The 18,481-nt window shown below is 35.6% G+C and overlaps 2 protein-coding genes across 2 annotated transcripts; both read right to left on the bottom strand.

Annotated features, from left to right (window-relative positions):
* Nucleotides 1–4,164: 4,164 nt before the first annotated feature.
* LOC121741067 lies at nucleotides 4,165–4,934 on the bottom strand. The gene has a single exon (XM_042133760.1). It carries the CDS (start codon nucleotides 4,819–4,821, stop codon nucleotides 4,426–4,428), a length of 396 nt encoding a protein of 131 aa, XP_041989694.1. The 5' UTR covers nucleotides 4,822–4,934; the 3' UTR covers nucleotides 4,165–4,425.
* An 11,173-nt stretch (nucleotides 4,935–16,107) lies between these two features.
* Nucleotides 16,108–17,723, bottom strand: LOC121741726 (zinc finger protein CONSTANS-LIKE 8-like). Its single transcript, XM_042134611.1, has 3 exons — nucleotides 17,464–17,723; nucleotides 17,211–17,375; nucleotides 16,108–16,293 (listed from the first exon to the last, which is right to left on the bottom strand). The coding sequence occupies exons 1-3, from the start codon at nucleotides 17,719–17,721 to the stop codon at nucleotides 16,108–16,110; spliced, it is 609 nt and encodes a 202-aa protein (XP_041990545.1). The 5' UTR covers nucleotides 17,722–17,723.
* Between the last annotated feature and the right edge of the window lie 758 nt (nucleotides 17,724–18,481).

Consider the following 18,481-nt stretch of genomic DNA (forward strand, 5'->3'; position numbering starts at 1 on the left):
TAACATTCAATTTGGTTAGATTCAGATATTCAATTTTCGAATTTTTCGCTCATTGTTGATAAGAAGGCCCATAGTGTGGTGCAGTGTGCAAAGAGAGTTTAGGGGCACATTTACAAATTTATCCCAAATTCATGATTATATATTTGTTGGAGAAGATCACGGAAGATATGCTCCAAATCACGGAAGATATGATAATATCCTACCAAAAATAGGAGATATCAATCAATGTAATTAATGAGTTTTTTCCTTGTATAGTCTATCTTAGTCCTATATAATAGTGCCTAATGTATAATGAATAGATCAACGAATAATAGAAGCCCTTCTTTACCGATCCCGACCTTTTAACAATATTTCGTATATATCATCGCAAAACTTGAAGTTTAAGATTTTTGTCTTTGTTGTTTTGCTATTTTTCTCTTCTCTTTTTTTGTGTTTTTAGTTTCGTCAGGATGCTCCGAGACTTGGTAGATCTCAGGGACCTTGTAAGGTGTTGTTTACTTTGGCTCTAATGTGTCACTAAATATGAAAATTTTACTGATTAATGACTGAGATAGTCAAGATTATAATGTAATACCGCATAAATTACGTCAAAAAAATGTCTGTATGAATGTAACCTCACAGTCATTTTCTAATCGAATAGTTCACATTATTTTACAAAAAAAAAAAGACATCGATAGATAATGATATAATTCAAAATGAAAACTACAATTTACTCAAGAGGGATTCACAAAAGGCAAAGTTGATGGCTTCGTAAACTCCACATGAGATAATAATTGTATCGCAGATCATAAAATATTAAAATTCGTAACTATTTGCTAGAAAGGACTAACCTATATATAATTCTACTATTAAATTACATTATGAATTGCAACCTTTTCCAGCGAGTGAGGAAAATTTTAACTAAAAAAAGTGAAATAAGATTATAGTGGCGACGAATCCAACGAAATCGTGTATTGTAAGTTCCATAATTACAAGCATGTTTTTAAACTTTATGATAATGTATAGTTTTATGGTCGGCCCATTTCTTTCTCTTTTGGCCTACTCCTCCTTCTAATCATGCTTCCCACTCCATACCTTCTTATATTTATTAATTATTACTACTATCATTTCGTCTCTTTGAAATTTTAGTTTTGTTATATCACTAACTAATTGCATTGCTGGCCTAACTATATTAATCGGGTTCCATAAAAATTAAAAAAAAAACTATTTTTATTTTAGTCCGTCATATAAAATAGTTCACTTTTATTTTTTGGTAACTTCTTTATATGTAATGAGATGAAGCACGTTCTCCACTAGCATACTCAATAACTTTTTTTCCTATTTCTCTCATACTTAATCAATTACACATGAAAATCTATGTCATCACAAATGTCTCTATTTTTATGGACAGAAGTATAATTTTCTCGATTTAGTTTAAATTTAAATGAATACAATATGAAAAGATCGATATGTTACTCCCCAATTTTGAGAATCTTTTGTTAGTATTGCTATAACACTAACATTCTATTTATGCTAGTATTTTCCTATATTATGGAGTATTATTAGTATTTTTTTATTCATTAATAGTAGTAATTGTTAGCATTAGGATTATCAACTTTATATATATTATGTAAAACCTGGAAACCATTAAAATGAGGAAGTGAATAAATTGAGATTTGATTTTTAAATGATTTAAAAATCTTAATGATCACGATACTAGTTTATGAAAATATGAACTAATAAAATAAAATCAATATATAAATGGCAATATAATGAGCATGTAAAATTTGTGGAACGTCGGACAAGTTTTTATTCAAACAGCCAAACTTAGCCTGCGTATTAACACACCTTTTCCATATCTAAGTACAAATTATTGTTCCAATATGATTGAGGCAATATTCTTGTTATCTTAAATTAGTTAAATTAAAATTTAATTAGTCACTTTCAAGTTTCAGTACACTAAAATTCCCTTTGCAGTACTGTCCTCTTACTCTACGGCGAAATCCGATTTTTTTTATTATGTAATCCCAATAAATAAAAGAGCTAATCACGAATATTATAAGAATAATTTCAATCGTTTTAGCAATTAAAATAACGCTCAAATTTGGTTTTAAAAATATCGACCTATTTTCATGTTCGATGAAATTTCAATAAACAATACTATAAAAGACTTATCTCTTTTGAAGGTTACAATAAAAATAACAATTGTATTCTAATAGTAAAATCTCTTAGTATAAATCAAGATGGTTATCCAGAACAAAAGTACAATAATAAACAATGTTGATAATTTTCAAAATAACAAACTAAAAGATTAACTACGAAACGAAAATATCCCCTTACAACTAGGTCAATGAACATTATATTTATCTGTATATGCATTTGTGAAAATAAATACAATGATTGGTGGAGCTCTTTTTTTACATATAAATAAACTCTTATAGAAAAGAGGAAATTACAACTGAAGTCAAGAGGGGGCTCGAACTCGGCACCTCATACAATAATGTCTAAGCTCATTACCGCTAGGACGAAGGCTCTGGACCAATAATTGGTGGAGCTTAACTACTAACACTATGCTACTTTTTAAATTAATTAAGAATTAGAGAAGAAATCCCACCATCAAGATAATAGCCTAATCCTCTTTTCTTATTTCAAAATTAAAGATTCCTTCGAAGGTTTTAATTTTGAACATAAATCAAATAGTCATTGAGCAATAAATATGTTTTAAATTTGTAGTCAATGACGAATACTTAAAAGCTAAAAGGTCAAATTTAAACCGCTATTTAATTCATATATTCGTTAGTCTTTCATTAGGGAGCAAACCCACACCATTCATGATATTATTTTTTATACAGAAGTAATACTTTCCCCCCAAATTAAACGGAGAAAATATTAATAATGCAGCTGATTAAATGAATATTAATCCTGATATGAATATAAATAACCATTGACTCATATCTTAGGAGTACTTAATTTACATAACCAAAATCAACTATGAGCTGAAGATCAAATAATTATTAGGGAGAAAAGTACTACGTACCTCCACTTTTAAATAAGTTTCACACTTCAAAATTTGATAATTTAACCACGACATTCTTCTCATTTTACCTTTTTGAAATTTAATAATTTTATACATGTATTTATGATACTAATAAGATCAAGCGTAATTTTTTTATTTTTTAAATATGTGTAGTTTGACGATTGGAGACACTTGTTACAAAGTGAGGCAGCATATGATACTAAATCTCTTTTATTAGTAGTAGGAGTATATTTTATTTTGAAGGAGGGAAATTTGATTCCATGAATCCTCAACACGCACAAAAAGTTGTTATATCTGTTTTATTGATATAAAAAGATTGATGTGAGTCTACAAGTTCAACTGAATTCTAGTGGAGGCCAATTTTAAATTCATATGAAGAAATTAAAAAAATATAAATAACCTTTTTATGAGGCAGACAAGTGACAAAACTTTAGTGGAGGAGTAGGCTAAATTGAAGTTTTATGAATCTGAAAGTCGTCAATGGCTGTAAAATTGAATGGTGGATAATTACGTGGAAAATGAAAAGGTATAATTGAAAATTACATTGGCCCTTCCACGCACTAAATATTTTTTCTACTTGTGTATAATAACAAAATCAAAGTCATTCACGTAAATAGTAGACAAGGCATATGTGATATGTTCATTGCTTTTTGCATCTTTCTCGTATTAGAAACTCTTTTTTATAGTAGTATCAATTTATCGATTAATTTCATTTTTCAGTTCTGATCGATATAGTGCGTTGCATATGACTTTTTTTTTTGGCTTTAGAATTTAGATGATGCGTACATGTTTTTGCATTCATAATTACATTATATGTATTTGACACGTTTTATTTTCAATCACTGATTTTTACATGTCATTATATGTAGTGTTCTTGCTTTGTTGAAAACAAACTTGTATTTTGTGAGTCAAACCAATCACATGGAGATTACGCATTCCACATTTGTCCTCATGAGTCATCATCTTGACTTAACTTTTTAACACTCGCGCGGTTGCGCCTTAATATAACCTACATTAATTATATATTTTACATCATCCTGCAAACCGAAACTACATATCTTTAAATATTTATTTGGAATGCTGCTAATTGAATCTTTCAAATAATCTATAATAAAGTTCATAATTCATTTATTAAAAAAACGTTCATATTTCCAATGCATAATCCATAAAATTATTTTCAAGACAAGACAATATCAATAGTACAAAACAAAACCAAATTATAGGAAATCATCCACCCATTATCTAAGTACAAAAGCACATTATATATCCCATCAAAACAAGAAATATTAAATTCTATGAAAAATAAGCATATATAAATATATAATAATATATACTTTAAAAACAAAACTAAAAAAAAAAACAAGAAAGCAACAAATTTAGAAGAAAAAGATTACCCAATGCATTAGTAGTTAATTAACAACATCAATCTCGGTGGTGCAAGAGAGCAGCCGCCGGAAAATATAGGTCAAGGCGGAGCACGACGCCGACTTGGCCCTCTTGATCCCTGCCGCCGGCTTCTTCTTCTTCTTCTTCTTCTTGTCTTTGGCTCTGCCGAGGCACTTGACCTTGGCCTTCTCCTCTTTGTAGTCTTCCTCCCTCGAAAAAGTGTAGCTTCTCAAATACATTTGCCTGCATGAGATGCTGTCCACCACTCTGGGGCGGCCGTGACTAGAGTTGTGGGATTTGGAGCTCATCGACCTAACGAACTCGAAGTCGGATTCCGGCCATTTGTAGAGGTTCACGTAGGTTGCTCTCACCGGGACGCGGGCGTCATCCACGCAGCTCGATATGCACACCGACGCCATCGTTTCTGCTTCGGCGCCCCGGGTTTTTGATATGTAAGAAGAAAAGATGGCTCTGCCGGAGAGAGAGAGAGAGAGAATGTTAGGGTGAGGTTTTGAGAAATAGAGAATGTTTATAAGAGTATAGTGGTGTATATAAGTATGAGTTTATGAATTTGAATTATAGATTAAATACGAGTCCTGAACCTATTAGGATATGATATTTTCTAGTGATAAAAACTAGGCATATTGAAGAATGGGAATGATTTGTCATGATCTGATTGGTTGGAATTGAATTGTAGTGGTCTTGAATTTGAGGATTTTTAGAGTGGGTATGGATAATTGGCTATAGCCATCACCAGTCATTGACTTTGACCTTTATTTGTGAATATACTTTTATGTAGTATTTCTTATATATTTTTTTTTTAAAGTAGTAGTATATAAAAATTTTGAGATTACTCTCCATATATCGCCTGCACCGAAGCTATTAAATATTCCTCGATTTTGTTTAATTTAAGGGGTAGCTTGTCATAAATTATACTACTACAGTATAGTAGTAGTAGCAGTAGCAGTGTTTTAAACAATCTATATATATATAAAAAATAGTCCTATTGATTTTCCAACAATTCGGTTCGGCTTTGATTCTAAAATTTTCAATTTTTTTCGATTTAAAAGAAAACTTGCACTAATTGATTCAATTTCATTTCAGTACGTATTTTAGTCAAAATGCAAAATATTCTCAACCCTACCCCTTGTTAAATGGTATAGACAACATATTTAGAGAAGAAAGCAATGGGAGAAGATTATTGTATTTTGATTGAATGATGAAATGGTACTCAACACCCATATATTTATAGGGATGTTGGTGACTTTTGAGATCCTACAATAAATGTATATTCATGGAACTACACTACTATTGGAACAATGCATGCACATCTTCAATGCTTCTTGGAACTCCATTCTTGGAACTATATTCTTCTTTAATGTTTATTGATACTTCCCCTCTTCTCAACACTCCCCCTCAAATTGAGTGGTGGGATCTCCAAAACTCAATTTGGAAAGCACATCTTCAAAGCTCCTTGAGTTGACTGCTTTAGTTAGGATGTCGGCAAGTTGATCCTCAGAGCGAACAAAAGGGAGTTCGACAATCCCATTCTCAATGTTTTCTTTGATAAAGTGTCTGTCAACCTCCACATGCTTCGTTCGATCATGTTGTACTGGATTTTGTGAGATGCTTATAGCGGCTTTGTTATCACAATACAACTGGCACTTGCTTGGAGGGAGATTAATCTCTTTCATCAATCTCCTTAACCATAAAATCTCGGTCAACCCACTTTTAATCCCACGAAATTCTGCTTCGGCACTCGAAAGAGCCACCACCTTCTGCTTCTTACTTCTCCATGTTACCAAATTACCTCCAACAAAGGTAAAGTAGCCTGCTGTAGACTTCCTATCGTTTGGGTTCCCTGCCCAGTCAGCATCTGTATAACCATGAATCTCAAGATGCCCATTTTTAGCGAACAACACTCCATGCCCTGGAGTTCCCTTCAAATATCGACAAATCCTAAGTGCTGCCTCCATGTGATCTGTCTGCGGCTTATGCATGAACTGACTTACGACCCCAACTGCATAGGCAATATCTGGCCTAGTGTGCGAGAGATATATGAGTTTTCCGACTAGTCGCTGATATCGACTACGGTCAGCCAACTTGGCTCCTTCTCTGATTTGTAATCCGTGATTAACTGCCAGAGGAGTGTCTGCTGGTTTACATTCCAGTAGGCCGGTCTCTGCTAGGATGTCCAAGATATACTTCCTTTGTCGCAGAAAAATTCCTTTGATTGACCTTAGCACTTCAATCCCAAGAAAGTACTTGAGATTCCCCAAGTCCTTCATCTCAAATTCCTGAAAAAGATTTTTCTTTAATTCCTCAATCTCTTCTAGGTCGTCACCTGTAATAATCATGTCATCAACATATATGATTAAACATGTGATCTTATCACCCTGCTTCTTAAAAAATAGCGTATGGTCTGAATTGCTCTGTGTATATCCATAGCTAATCATTGCCCCAGCAAACTTCCCAAACCATACTCTTGGAGATTGCTTCAATCCATACAAGGTCTTCCTCAATCGGCACCCTTCACCTGCTTTAAAATCTGTTGCAAAACCTGGGGGTGCCTCCATGTAAACTTCTTCTTCCTTCTTCAACTCTCCATGTAGGAAGGCATTCGTCACATCAAACTGGTGTAATGGCCAGTCCCTATTAGCAGCAATGGATAACAACACCCGAATTGTGTTCATCTTAGCTACTGGAGAGAAGGTCTCAGAATAGTCAACTCCATATGTCTGAGTATAGCCTTTTGCGACAAGTCGTGCCTTGTACCTTTCTATCGAGCCATCGGGTCTTCTTTTGATAGTGAAGACCCATCGACAACCCACTGGTCGCTTCCCTTCTGGTAGAGCACATTTCTCCCATGTGTGGTTTCGAATCAGTGCATCAATCTCTTTCTTCATTGCTTCCCTCCAATGCTTGTATTTCATAGCTTCTTCCCATGTCTGTGGTATTTCTTCTTCCTCATATAGTGCATTCTCGAAAGCCCGAGCCATCTCTGATAAATGGCCTTTGGCTAGGTTCACAACAGAGTACCGCTTTTTCTTGTCAATCCTCTCTGGCGTATACCTTTTGGGTGGAACTCCTCTGTTTGACCTTGGTGGAAGTATGTACCTCCCAGTGTCATGGTCAACTCCTTCGACCTCGACTTCCTCAATTTCCCTTTCTTCGGCCTCAATTGAATTTTCTTCTGCACTTACAGTGTTAGCCAAACAATTATCTGTATCCACAGGATTACTTACAGTGGATAACCTTAACGGAGAAATATTTGAGGCGATGCCACTTTCTACGATGGACTCTACCACATCAGAGACTTGCTCAGCGGAATTGCTTACTGTTTTCTCTGATAGATCCGCATCAGGATTGCTTGGCGTTGGCAGTGGCATTGAGATCCAACTTAGCGGGTCCGTATCATTGTTATCCCTAACATTACTCTCCCCCTGACCGCTAAGATGGGTAAAGAAGTACTCAGTTTCAAGAAAGTTGCAGTTCATTGTAACAAACATCCGGTTGGACTTTGGATCGAAACACCTATACCCCTTTTGATTTACCCCATATCCTACAAAAACGCATTTGACAGCGCAAGGGGATAGTTTAGTTCTTTCATGTTTAGGAATGTGGACAAAAACGGAGCATCCGAAGACGCGAGGTTCAAGAGTCAAGGGCGGAGGAATTTTTGTGAAGGTGGACAAGACTTGTAGAGGAGTTTTATGTTTGAGAATACTTGTGGGCAATCGGTTTAAGAGATAGGCTGAGGTGGCAATGGCTTCTGGCCAGAAGTGTTTCGGGGCTTTTGACTCTATAAGCATAGAACGAGTCATTTCGAGGAGAGATCGATTTTTCCTTTCAGCCACACCGTTTTGTTCGGGAGTATGAGCACATGTGGTTTGGTGTATAAGGCCTTTGTTTTGGAAGAGTTGTTTCATGGTAGAATTAACGAACTCCCCCCCATTATCTGACCGAAGGACCTGAATGGTTTTGTGAAACTGAGTTTGGATAAGGTTATAGAAATGGGTAAAGTGTGACAAAACTTCAGATTTTTGTTTCATGAAATATATCCAGGTCATGCGAGTGCAATCATCCACAAAAACTAAGAAATATCGAAAACCTTGCCCCCCAATAACTGGTGCGGGCCCCCAAACATCAGAGTGTACTAAGGCAAATGGGGTTTCAACACGAGTATTACTTAATGGGTAAGAGTTCCGATGACTTTTGGATAAAAGACAAGTTTCACAGTACATGTCATGCTTAGGAATAATACTAGGAAATAATAATTTTAAGTAACCGATAGATGGATGACCCAAGCGCCGATGCCAAAGCCAAGCTTTCCTGTCAGCTGATCCGTGAGTTAACATGGCAGTCCCTTTTTGAGCTATCTCATCCACATAGTAAAGCCCATCACGTTCAGTGCCACGCCCAATTATCTCTCCGGTTCGGATATCCTGCAACAGACAAAATTGTGGCTGCATTAGTAACGTACAATTCAATTCCTTTGTGACATGACTAATGGATAATAACTTATGAGACATCGAAGGAATATATAGACAATTTGATAACTGCAAAGTTGGGGAAATGTTAACGGTTCCAGCCCCCTCAACCACCGTAAATTCCCCATTGGCAGTTTGGATATGAGATTTTAGAGGTTTCTGAAGGTTGGTAAGGTCTGAGGCATCATATGTTATGGTATCGGTTGCCCCACAGTCAAAAATCCATTTATCATTTTTCTCATGGCCATTAGATACTGCACACACAACTCCAAGCTTCTCGAGAGGCTGAAATCGATTTTGGCAAGTGGTTTGGGAAATTATGGAATTTTCAGGAGATTTGGGGGCTAATTGTGACTGAGAATTTTGGTGGGGTAAAACCTGCAATTTCCCAAAGATTTGGGGGCTTCCAATAAAAGAGCCCCCTAACCCTAATCTACCTGAATCGGGCGCCGCCTCTCCCCTCATCAATTCTTCACTCCAATCGTGAATTACACTCCCACTTCCGCTGGCAACGAAGTTTGCTGCCCCGGTTGTATTCGCCGGCTGAGCAGCTTCATTTCTGGTCCTTCCTCCTGGCTGGACAGCACCGGCGGTTTGCGCGACCCCCTGCACGGCGTTGCCTCCGTCGCCTCCAACTGCTGCGGCGGCGTGCCCGCCACGGTTCCATGGTGTTTGCGGTTGCGGCGGCTTGCCGTGCTTCTCTTCCCACCAATCTGGATATCCAACTAGTTCAAAGCATGAATCTTTTGTGTGTCTTTTCCGTTTGCAGTAGGAACACACCAATTTTGACTTGTCTTCTTCATCACTTCGCCGATTTCTATCATTGCCACTGCCGCGACCACCACTGTTGCTGCCGCGACCACCACCGTTGCTGCCGCGACCGCCACCCCGAGAGCCGCCGGTAGGGTTCTGCCACCCTCGGATGGCGAGGCCAGTTCCAATTCCATCCATGGCAGCTGCTCCGCCGGTATTTGCCTGTTGTAACACTCGGAGTCGTGTCTCCTCCTGCTGAATCAGGTTGTACGCATAGTCGACGGAGGGAAGTGGGTCCATTTTTAGTATCTCCCTCTTGGTTGTTTCATATTTGCTATCAATTGCATAGAGAAACTGACATACTCTCTGATCTTGTATGAATTTGTTATGAATCTCCATATCCTCTGGACATTTCATTGGGTTCGTCTGTTTTTGGTCGATTGAAATCCAGATCTCTCCCAACCGGCTCCATATTTCTTCTAATGAACTGCTTCCTTGCCTCAGTGTGGTTGCTTTGAACTGAAGATCATACACCTGGATTTTATCTCTTCCGCTCCCATATGTGACGGCCAACGCATCCCATATATGCTTTGCCGTCGGATGTTGTGAAACTCGACTGACCAGTCGAGGCTCAATGTTTTGTATTAACCAAGTGATCACACAGTGATCGGCTTGTTCCCATTGTATGAAGGCTGGATCGGTTCGCGGTGGAGAATGAGGCACTCCGGTGACGTGAGATACCATTCCCCGACCGCTTATTGCCGTCTTCATCAATACGGACCAAAGGGCGTAATTTTCTCCATTCAACTTATTCCCACCAATGTGGAGGGGCTGCGTGTCAATTCTGAATGGCATGGCAGCTGTTTCTGGTGGATTTGGTTGGTTCATCGCAAAACTATTGCGCATAAAGTTGGCAAATTGCCGGGCAAATTCATCTGCCATAGATGAATCTGAGGTTTCGGTTACTATATAGTTGTCATTTGACATTTTGGCTTATGGTTATAGATACAGCGGAAAAAGGAAAAACAAAAAAATGGGAAAGGGCCGAGAAAGGTATCAAAGACGATGATGATACCTTATCTGAGTCCAAACCTGCTTTGATACCATGTTAAATGGTATAGACAACATATTTAGAGAAGAAAGCAATGGGAGAAGATTATTGTATTTTGATTGAATGATGAAATGGTACTCAACACCCATATATTTATAGGGATGTTGGTGACTTTTGAGATCCTACAATAAATGTATATTCATGGAACTACACTACTATTGGAACAATGCATGCACATCTTCAATGCTTCTTGGAACTCCATTCTTGGAACTATATTCTTCTTTAATGTTTATTGATACTTCCCCTCTTCTCAACACCCCTAACCTCACTATTTACTCTAGTTTGACGGCTGAGATGTAATAATAGAGACGATTTAATTAAATATATATAACAAATGCAAACAATTAATCTGTTACTTTTATAACGTATTTGAAAGTCAAAAGTTTAAACAGCGGCACAATTACAGAAAGTCAATATTTTGATGATTCTTCATAGCTACTACTACTACTAGCTAGCTAGATACAAATACTGAAACTCCAAAATTTTGTAAAGTTAGACCAAATATATATGGCCTAATGCTCACAACACAATTTAATTAGTAAAAGGATTATGATTTTATTATTAACATGGAGTACAATTTTATTATCAATAATTAACAACAACCAATATTTTAAATTAAATCCACCATAGGCAATAATAATGCTAAAAAATTAATACTACTACTTAGTACTCCCTCTGTCCCGGGCTACTCGCCCCTTTCCTTTTCGGCACGGAGATTAAGGAATGAATGTATAGGAAAGTCAAAAATGACGGCTGTAGGTGAAAATTTTTACTAAAAATAGAAAGAGTGCAGGTAACTTGGGACGCCCAAAAAGGAAATAAGTGCGAGTAGCTTGGGACGGAGGGAGTACTTACTTTAGCTTATCAACGATGGATTAATCTATTCCAAAAATTACGACATACCATAAATGGTTTGGAACCATAACCTCCACAAAATTTATAACCTCCTCAAAATTAATGCAATCAAGCACTACTTTAATAATATTTTGACACCCTATATCCATCGTGAAAACTATATGTGACTTGATTACTAAGCAAATGCAGTAGCTAGATTCATATTACTAATAATTTGAGGTGAGCAGTCATTTTTCTCAAATACTCCACTATGTAAGATGATAGCATAATTAAGTAGTTAATTCTAGACGAAATTCATGGAGTAATTAATAACTCAAAGATCGCAAATATTATTACTATTAGTTATCATGTTGATTATGTTGAATAATTAGATGGATGATGATGAATGAGAATGAGCCCTTAATTGTGAAGTATAATCCTTCAAGCTAATTACTTACCTAATTATATTACTAGCATATATATCCTGTCAGGTGCATGGTAATTCAAATATGTGCTGCTGCTGCTGCATGTTTCATGTATACAATTTTGATAAGTAATATAGTAGTACTCATTAGAATATAGTTTAAATATAAGATCAATATAGAAGAGGAATTTAGTTTTCTAATTCTCTTCATACTTTTGCTTTATTATTTAATTAATAGTAATAATATTAATGTTTCCAAACTTCCTCACATTTTTCCTTTATGAGGTCATCTAATTAATTAAGGCTGTGAATTCTCCAGAGAAGACAATGATGAATTACCAACCCTCTCCAAGAAGTAAAATAGAGATTTTTCATCATTGCTCAAGCATTCTTTCTCTTCTCTTTTGATATGGAAACATTATTCCTAATTGTTGATTGCAAACAAAAATGGAGTATATATTTTGTCACAATATGAGTTTCACCTATTTTTTTAACACTTAGAGCATCCACAACCGTGCTCTTGCCAACGAGCACGGTTGTGGGCCCGACCCCATTTTTTCTGCCTGCTCTTAGGCAAGAGCACAACACCCACAACTGTGCTCTTCCGCAAGGACGAGCACAAAGGCCCCACCATTCTATTATTCAATTTGAATAAAAATATTTCCACAAAATTAAAATGCATTAAAAATATCCGGAATAATATTACAAATTACAAATAAAATAAAAATTACATAATTAAAATCCTAAAATTTAAAAAGTACGTAATTAAAATCCTAAAAATTAAAAATTACATAATTAAATTCATAAGTGACCGAATTTCGTCCAAATGGATGATGAATGTGTGTATTTATAGATGGTTTTGGGATTAAATGTTTTTTAAAAAATTCAAAAAAATTCCAAAAACGGTAATAAAACGGCTATATTTTTGGGAATCCGAAATATATATATTTTTAAATTTTTGTTATTATTTTCGATTTTTTTTAAAAAAAAGAAAATGCCAACGGCCAATAGAAACACGCCACGTCGCCCTGCTCGCTGGCACGGACGTGCTCTTAGCTAAGAGCACGTCCGTGCCAGCGGCAAGAGCGCAGCGGCGGACAAGCGTGTCCTCGCCTGCGGCAAGGACGGAAGGAGAGCTTGTGCTCACCGTTGCAGATGCTCTTAGAGCTTTTAATTTTTAAGAAATTTATTGTAACATCACGAAACCCGAACTTTGGCATCAATCTACGTGGCATGCCAGATCTAATGTAGAATATATACAGTTGTAAATGTGATATTATCTACTCAAGTCGTTGTGCTATATGCACTTTCTGATGCCGAAATTCAGGCCTAATGACGTTATCAAACCCTAATATTGGAGTTTATACTATACATCAATTTGCTTTGTGATAAAATGTGGCATTTTTCCTAAATTAGTAAGTGTTTCACACATGTAGTTTTATCGATCTTTTTGTTTGTAAATCATGGAGTAGTAATTATTTTTATCTGCCGCCAGAAGGAAATGAGGAAAAGTAAGAGGCTGTTCTTTATATCTCATGTTTGCAGAATAACACAATAATTTCAAATTTGAAGAAATTGGAAAATTGAACCTTAGATCAATTAGGTTTGGGAAGCATATAACTATACTCTTAAACTAGACTATGTTGTTGGAATCATAGAGGAAAAAGTTAAAACATGGGCCGATAAATCTTTTGTGGGAAAAAGTTAAAACATGGGCCGATAAATCTTTTGTGGTAAGCCGGTACTGTTTAATGGGCTTGGGCCTAGACTACCATACTAATTGTAATTTTATATTCCTTATCCAATTTAACTGGTTAAGATGAACTGGTAAGCCCATGCCGATTATAACATTCTAATATAAGACGAGAAAAATTGATAGTTCTACAATTATAAGTTTCACAAAAATAGCTAGTTTTTTCATGAATTAATGAGAAATTTCATAAAAAAATATGGTAGATTTATATTTTTTCTTGCAATCGTCCATAAATTCAATAGGAGATGATCCACATGACCCTTATATTATGTGACTATGGTAATAGTCCTTTTATTTTTTTAAAATAAATTCATATACGAAGGAGAAAATTACAAATAAATTCCCTATAGAAAGGAGGAAATGTCAAGATGACTCGAACTCGGCACCTCATACAATAATGTCTAAGCTCTTTGCCGTTAGGACAAAGACCCTGGACTATGGTAATAGTCCTATTTATTAATGAATATGTTGCCGTACTAATAGTTTCCAAAAAGGAATGCCTAATTCATTCTTTGTAGCATTCATTCATGTCAACCGTACTGAGACTAATTATGGGTTCATAAAATTTAGTAAGATTGAGTATTCAAAAAATAAGATTATCAAACAAGCTCAAAATTAATCAATTCATTATAATAAGAGTAATAAATTAATTTATATTAATATAACTTATCATTCAAAATAAAGATCTTTATAAGGCAGGCTAGATAAATGAATGTAGAAATTTCTTAGGTGGGCAGACAATGTGCCCTCCTTTCTTCGCGCCCTATCCATCCTCCGCAGACGATCAGCCGATTTTTGCATCCTCCGCCCCACTGCGGGGGTCCGGATGATGCAACGCATTTTCCTTTTTATATTTTCTTCTATATATATCACCAATTTTAGTATTTCATTTCACACATTTCACTCCACTCTCTTTCCTCATCTCAATTTCTCTCTAAATTCAAGAATGAATTCTGCCAATTTTCCATATTTGCAAACATAAATTATAAAAAATAAATACTGACAATGGGGTTTGCCTTTATTTTGTGGTGTTTTTATATTTATTTTGTTAATTAATATATTTACAAACATAAAAAGTAAAAAACAAATACTCCACAAAATAGTAATATAAAACTGTATTGTTGGCTATAGAGCGTCTCACTGTAGGTGGATGGGGTGGAGGATAGGACACGCCCCGTTTAGGATGCTCATTGCTCTCAAAGGTGGTTAGTTTTATTTGTAGCTACGAGGACGACGTGGCTAATTTTAAAGAATCTAATCATATAATCGTCGTTTCCTATCTTTCATTTCATCCATCAAATCCTAATACTAGGTAACTACGGCGTGACACCCAAGTTTTTAGGCTTTTAAGTTTTTCTTTATGAACAATCATACATAACCACTAATTCTAGTGTAATGCAGCTTCTCCACAACTCTTCACCTCTAATTATTTTCTTCAAATAACGATTCGTGTTTAGGAATTAATTCATTTTGTTTCATTGAATTTGTAGGTGTCCGCTTTTTCTTCCCAAAGGACAAGGATATTCTTCGTCGGCGAATGCATCTTATACTCCCCTCCATTCGAGAAGTTTCTTTATCCTTTTCCTCCATTTTTCTAGATTTTTTTCTGAAGTCTTCTAGTACTACTACTATAAAAAAGGTACTGAGGTGACTCTGTTCTACTCTAGATCATTGAGAAATATAGAGAAGTTGGACAGAAATTGAAAGAATTTTATTAAATTAAATAAAATTGACAGGAAGTAAAGTATTCATAGAATAAAAGTTAAATAATTAAAATAAAAAAATGTTGTTGACATTAAAATAGTAGATGACTATTTAAATTTATTAAATTAATAAAAAAACTAAACACATAATATGTTATCATTTATCAAAACATTGATTTAGTTAAGGTCCGGATATCTGGCTAGTGCTAATGGTTTTGTAACACCAAGCTCAAAAGTATATATGATAGTGTTAAGAGTGAAAATAGCTGATGCATGGGCATATATGATTATATAATAACTTTTACCAATCATTAACCCAACAAATACTTACTTGTTTCTTAAAAGTTTATTTCAAAAATTAATCGTTTAGTACTCCTAGTTTCGATAGTATATCCGACTAGCGAAATTGATTGGTATATATGGTTATATAATGTCTCTTCATCAATAATGTGGAATCAATAAAAAAGTTTTTTTTGTAAGTCAATGAACCTTGTGAATACAATATTAACATTATCATGAAACCAACTTTCCATCAACAAAGAAATGAAAATATTTAAAATAGTTTATACGTTTTTTATGAGTTCAATAATTCTTGATGAAACTAATAGTTAAACAAATAAACACTAAGATCAATTTATCAAAATGAAGATATTAACGCAAGATCAGATTTGTTGAGTGCATCAAGCATAGTAATCCAGCTTTGATAGTCGTCCTCATCTTCCTCTTGAAATTGACATTGAGTCTCTTTCTCTATCACATCATTTCTCGCAAATCTTCCCCTCACTCGCGGCCGACTGTCTGCCAAAGTCTTCCTACATTCATACTGTTACAACCAAAAATCCCAATGTTACTTGCAAATAAAAAAAATCACCATAGCACATCTTAATTAGATCGTTTGTTTATCTTTAAACTCAATGAAAAAACTTAAGATTCCATAAAGCGTAGTTAGGTATTCCCTCCATTCCCTCATAGTTGAGACGGAACGTTTCGGCATGGAGTTTAAGAAAGAGATATTTAGTGTGTTAAGTAGATAGATAAAAAAGTAAAAGATAGAAAAAAGTAAAGAGAATAGATGAGATAGTGAATAAAGTAGAGAGAATAAAGTAAGGAAGAGTAAAGTAAGAGTGGGAAAAATGTTAATTATTACTACTCCACTACATATGAAAATGACTCAACTATGAGAGAACTTCTAAAAAGAAAAAACGACTCAACTATGAGGAAACGGATGGTGGAGGGAGTATAACCTATGACCAGTGAGACCTACTTAAGTGTGACAAGTGCCATCTATTAATTAGGAGTGGTGTTTTTTAAAGGTCAATTATAGAGTAAAGTTTTTTAAAGGTCAATTATAGAGTAAATACTATATTGATGTTTAATGCAAGGTCAATTATAGATTAAATACTGCTTCCATCCCGCAAGAGAGTATACACTCTTGGTTAGACACAAGTTTTAATGCATAATTAAAAAAATAAAGGAGAAATAGAAAGAAAAGTAATTAAAATATTGTTAGTAGAGAATGAATCTCACCTTATTAGAAGAAAAGACTTCCCAAAGAAATGGACTAAAATGAAGAAGTGTATACTTGAGGAAGGGAGTATAACTACTTAGGTCATTATACGTGTAGCATGGAAGGATGTATAAAATAATTTAAATAAAAATATTCTTTAATTAAAATTATTCTTTTTAATTATATTTTCAAACTATGATTAGTAGTGGGCCCCCTAATAAGTAAAAACGAACCTTGATTTTCTTGTTGAAGTTCCTTCGATATCTCTTGCTTCGATATCTCTCAATTCTCTCTTTTTTCTCCTCTGGGCTGTAGGGAATGGCTCTATTCATGCTCTCAAATACGCTATTATCACTTGCAAATGAGCTATTTGACCACTTATAGCACTGTTGCATTTCCTATTAATTAAGCCAATAAAACACAATTAAAGTTATTACTATAGTCTATAGTTAGCTTGCACTAATAAAACAAAGTCTTGGATGATACCTGGGAGCTGTCATGGCTATTTTCTGATTCAATGTTATAATAATAGGCTTCCACATTTGTATCAATGAGATATTGGCAATTGATGAGAGTAGGACTGTGTGCTCCATAAGTAGTACTATTCGAGTCCGGGGAATCCACGTGGCTGCTGCTGTGCCCAATGGAATCGTAGCAGTCGCCGCCGCCTAGGAGTGCCGGATACACGCGCTCAGCTGCCGGCGCGTGGTGGAGTGAAAATTGGCCCCAATATGGTCCGGACATAATTTTTCTTGCTAGTGTTATGTTATGATTTTTGTGAGATAATACTATATATATAAAGGGAAATTAAATTGGGTAAGATTTTGATCAAAGGCCATATTAGTAGATGACGTCATGTCCGATTGGGCGTTGACTTGCAATATTGTCACTTGGCCTACCTGCACTACCACATGACTAGGGGTGGGGTGGTGGAAGTGGGGAAGATATTCCTAGTATTTGTTACTTCAGAGTGTCCACTATAAGGCGGACACTCCAATAGCCCCGCTCCATTTTTTGTCCACAACCTCAATTTTTTTGTCCATGGCTTCAAAAATTTGTTTCCGCTACTACGGTGGACGCTTCCAATAGCCCCAAAATTTTATAACCAATTATAACAAAAAATTTGTATTAAAAAAATTCATTCCTTCTCCCTTCATCACTCAAAAAATTATCGAAAACTATAAATAAAAAAAATAATAATTCAAGGGGGCGACCGACGCGCCGACCGCCGCCCCACTATAGATAGCCCCGCCTATAGTCCCGCCCCGCCCCGGACCGGCGCGTCCTCGCCCTGCTTTCGCCGAATGGCCGTCTGCCCCCCATTTCTCATCCGCCCCGGGGCGGACGTCGCCTACACTATGGTTAGCCCCGCCACCGCCCCAACCCGCGGCTATCCATAGTGGATACCCTTATAGTTGACCCAAAAATCGATTGCCTGGTTCCATTGATATTCCTAGTATTTTGTTATTTTATATTCAATTTTTGGGTTTTTAACGAATTAAGT

Source organism: Salvia splendens, chromosome 7 (assembly GCF_004379255.2).
Source record: "Salvia splendens isolate huo1 chromosome 7, SspV2, whole genome shotgun sequence".
Classification (NCBI taxonomy): domain Eukaryota; kingdom Viridiplantae; phylum Streptophyta; class Magnoliopsida; order Lamiales; family Lamiaceae; genus Salvia; species Salvia splendens.

Coding starts and splice junctions, on each gene's coding strand:
- LOC121741726 (XM_042134611.1), bottom strand. CDS start 17,721: ATGTCCGGACCATATTGGGGCCAATTTTCACTCCACCACGCGCCGGCA. Junction 17,376..17,463: donor ATAGCCATGACAGCTCCCAG/GTATCATCCAAG, acceptor CTTAATTAATAG/GAAATGCAACAGTGCTATAA. Junction 16,294..17,210: donor ACTTCAACAAGAAAATCAAG/GTTCGTTTTTAC, acceptor TGGTTGTAACAG/TATGAATGTAGGAAGACTTT.
- LOC121741067 (XM_042133760.1), bottom strand. CDS start 4,821: ATGGCGTCGGTGTGCATATCGAGCTGCGTGGATGACGCCCGCGTCCCG.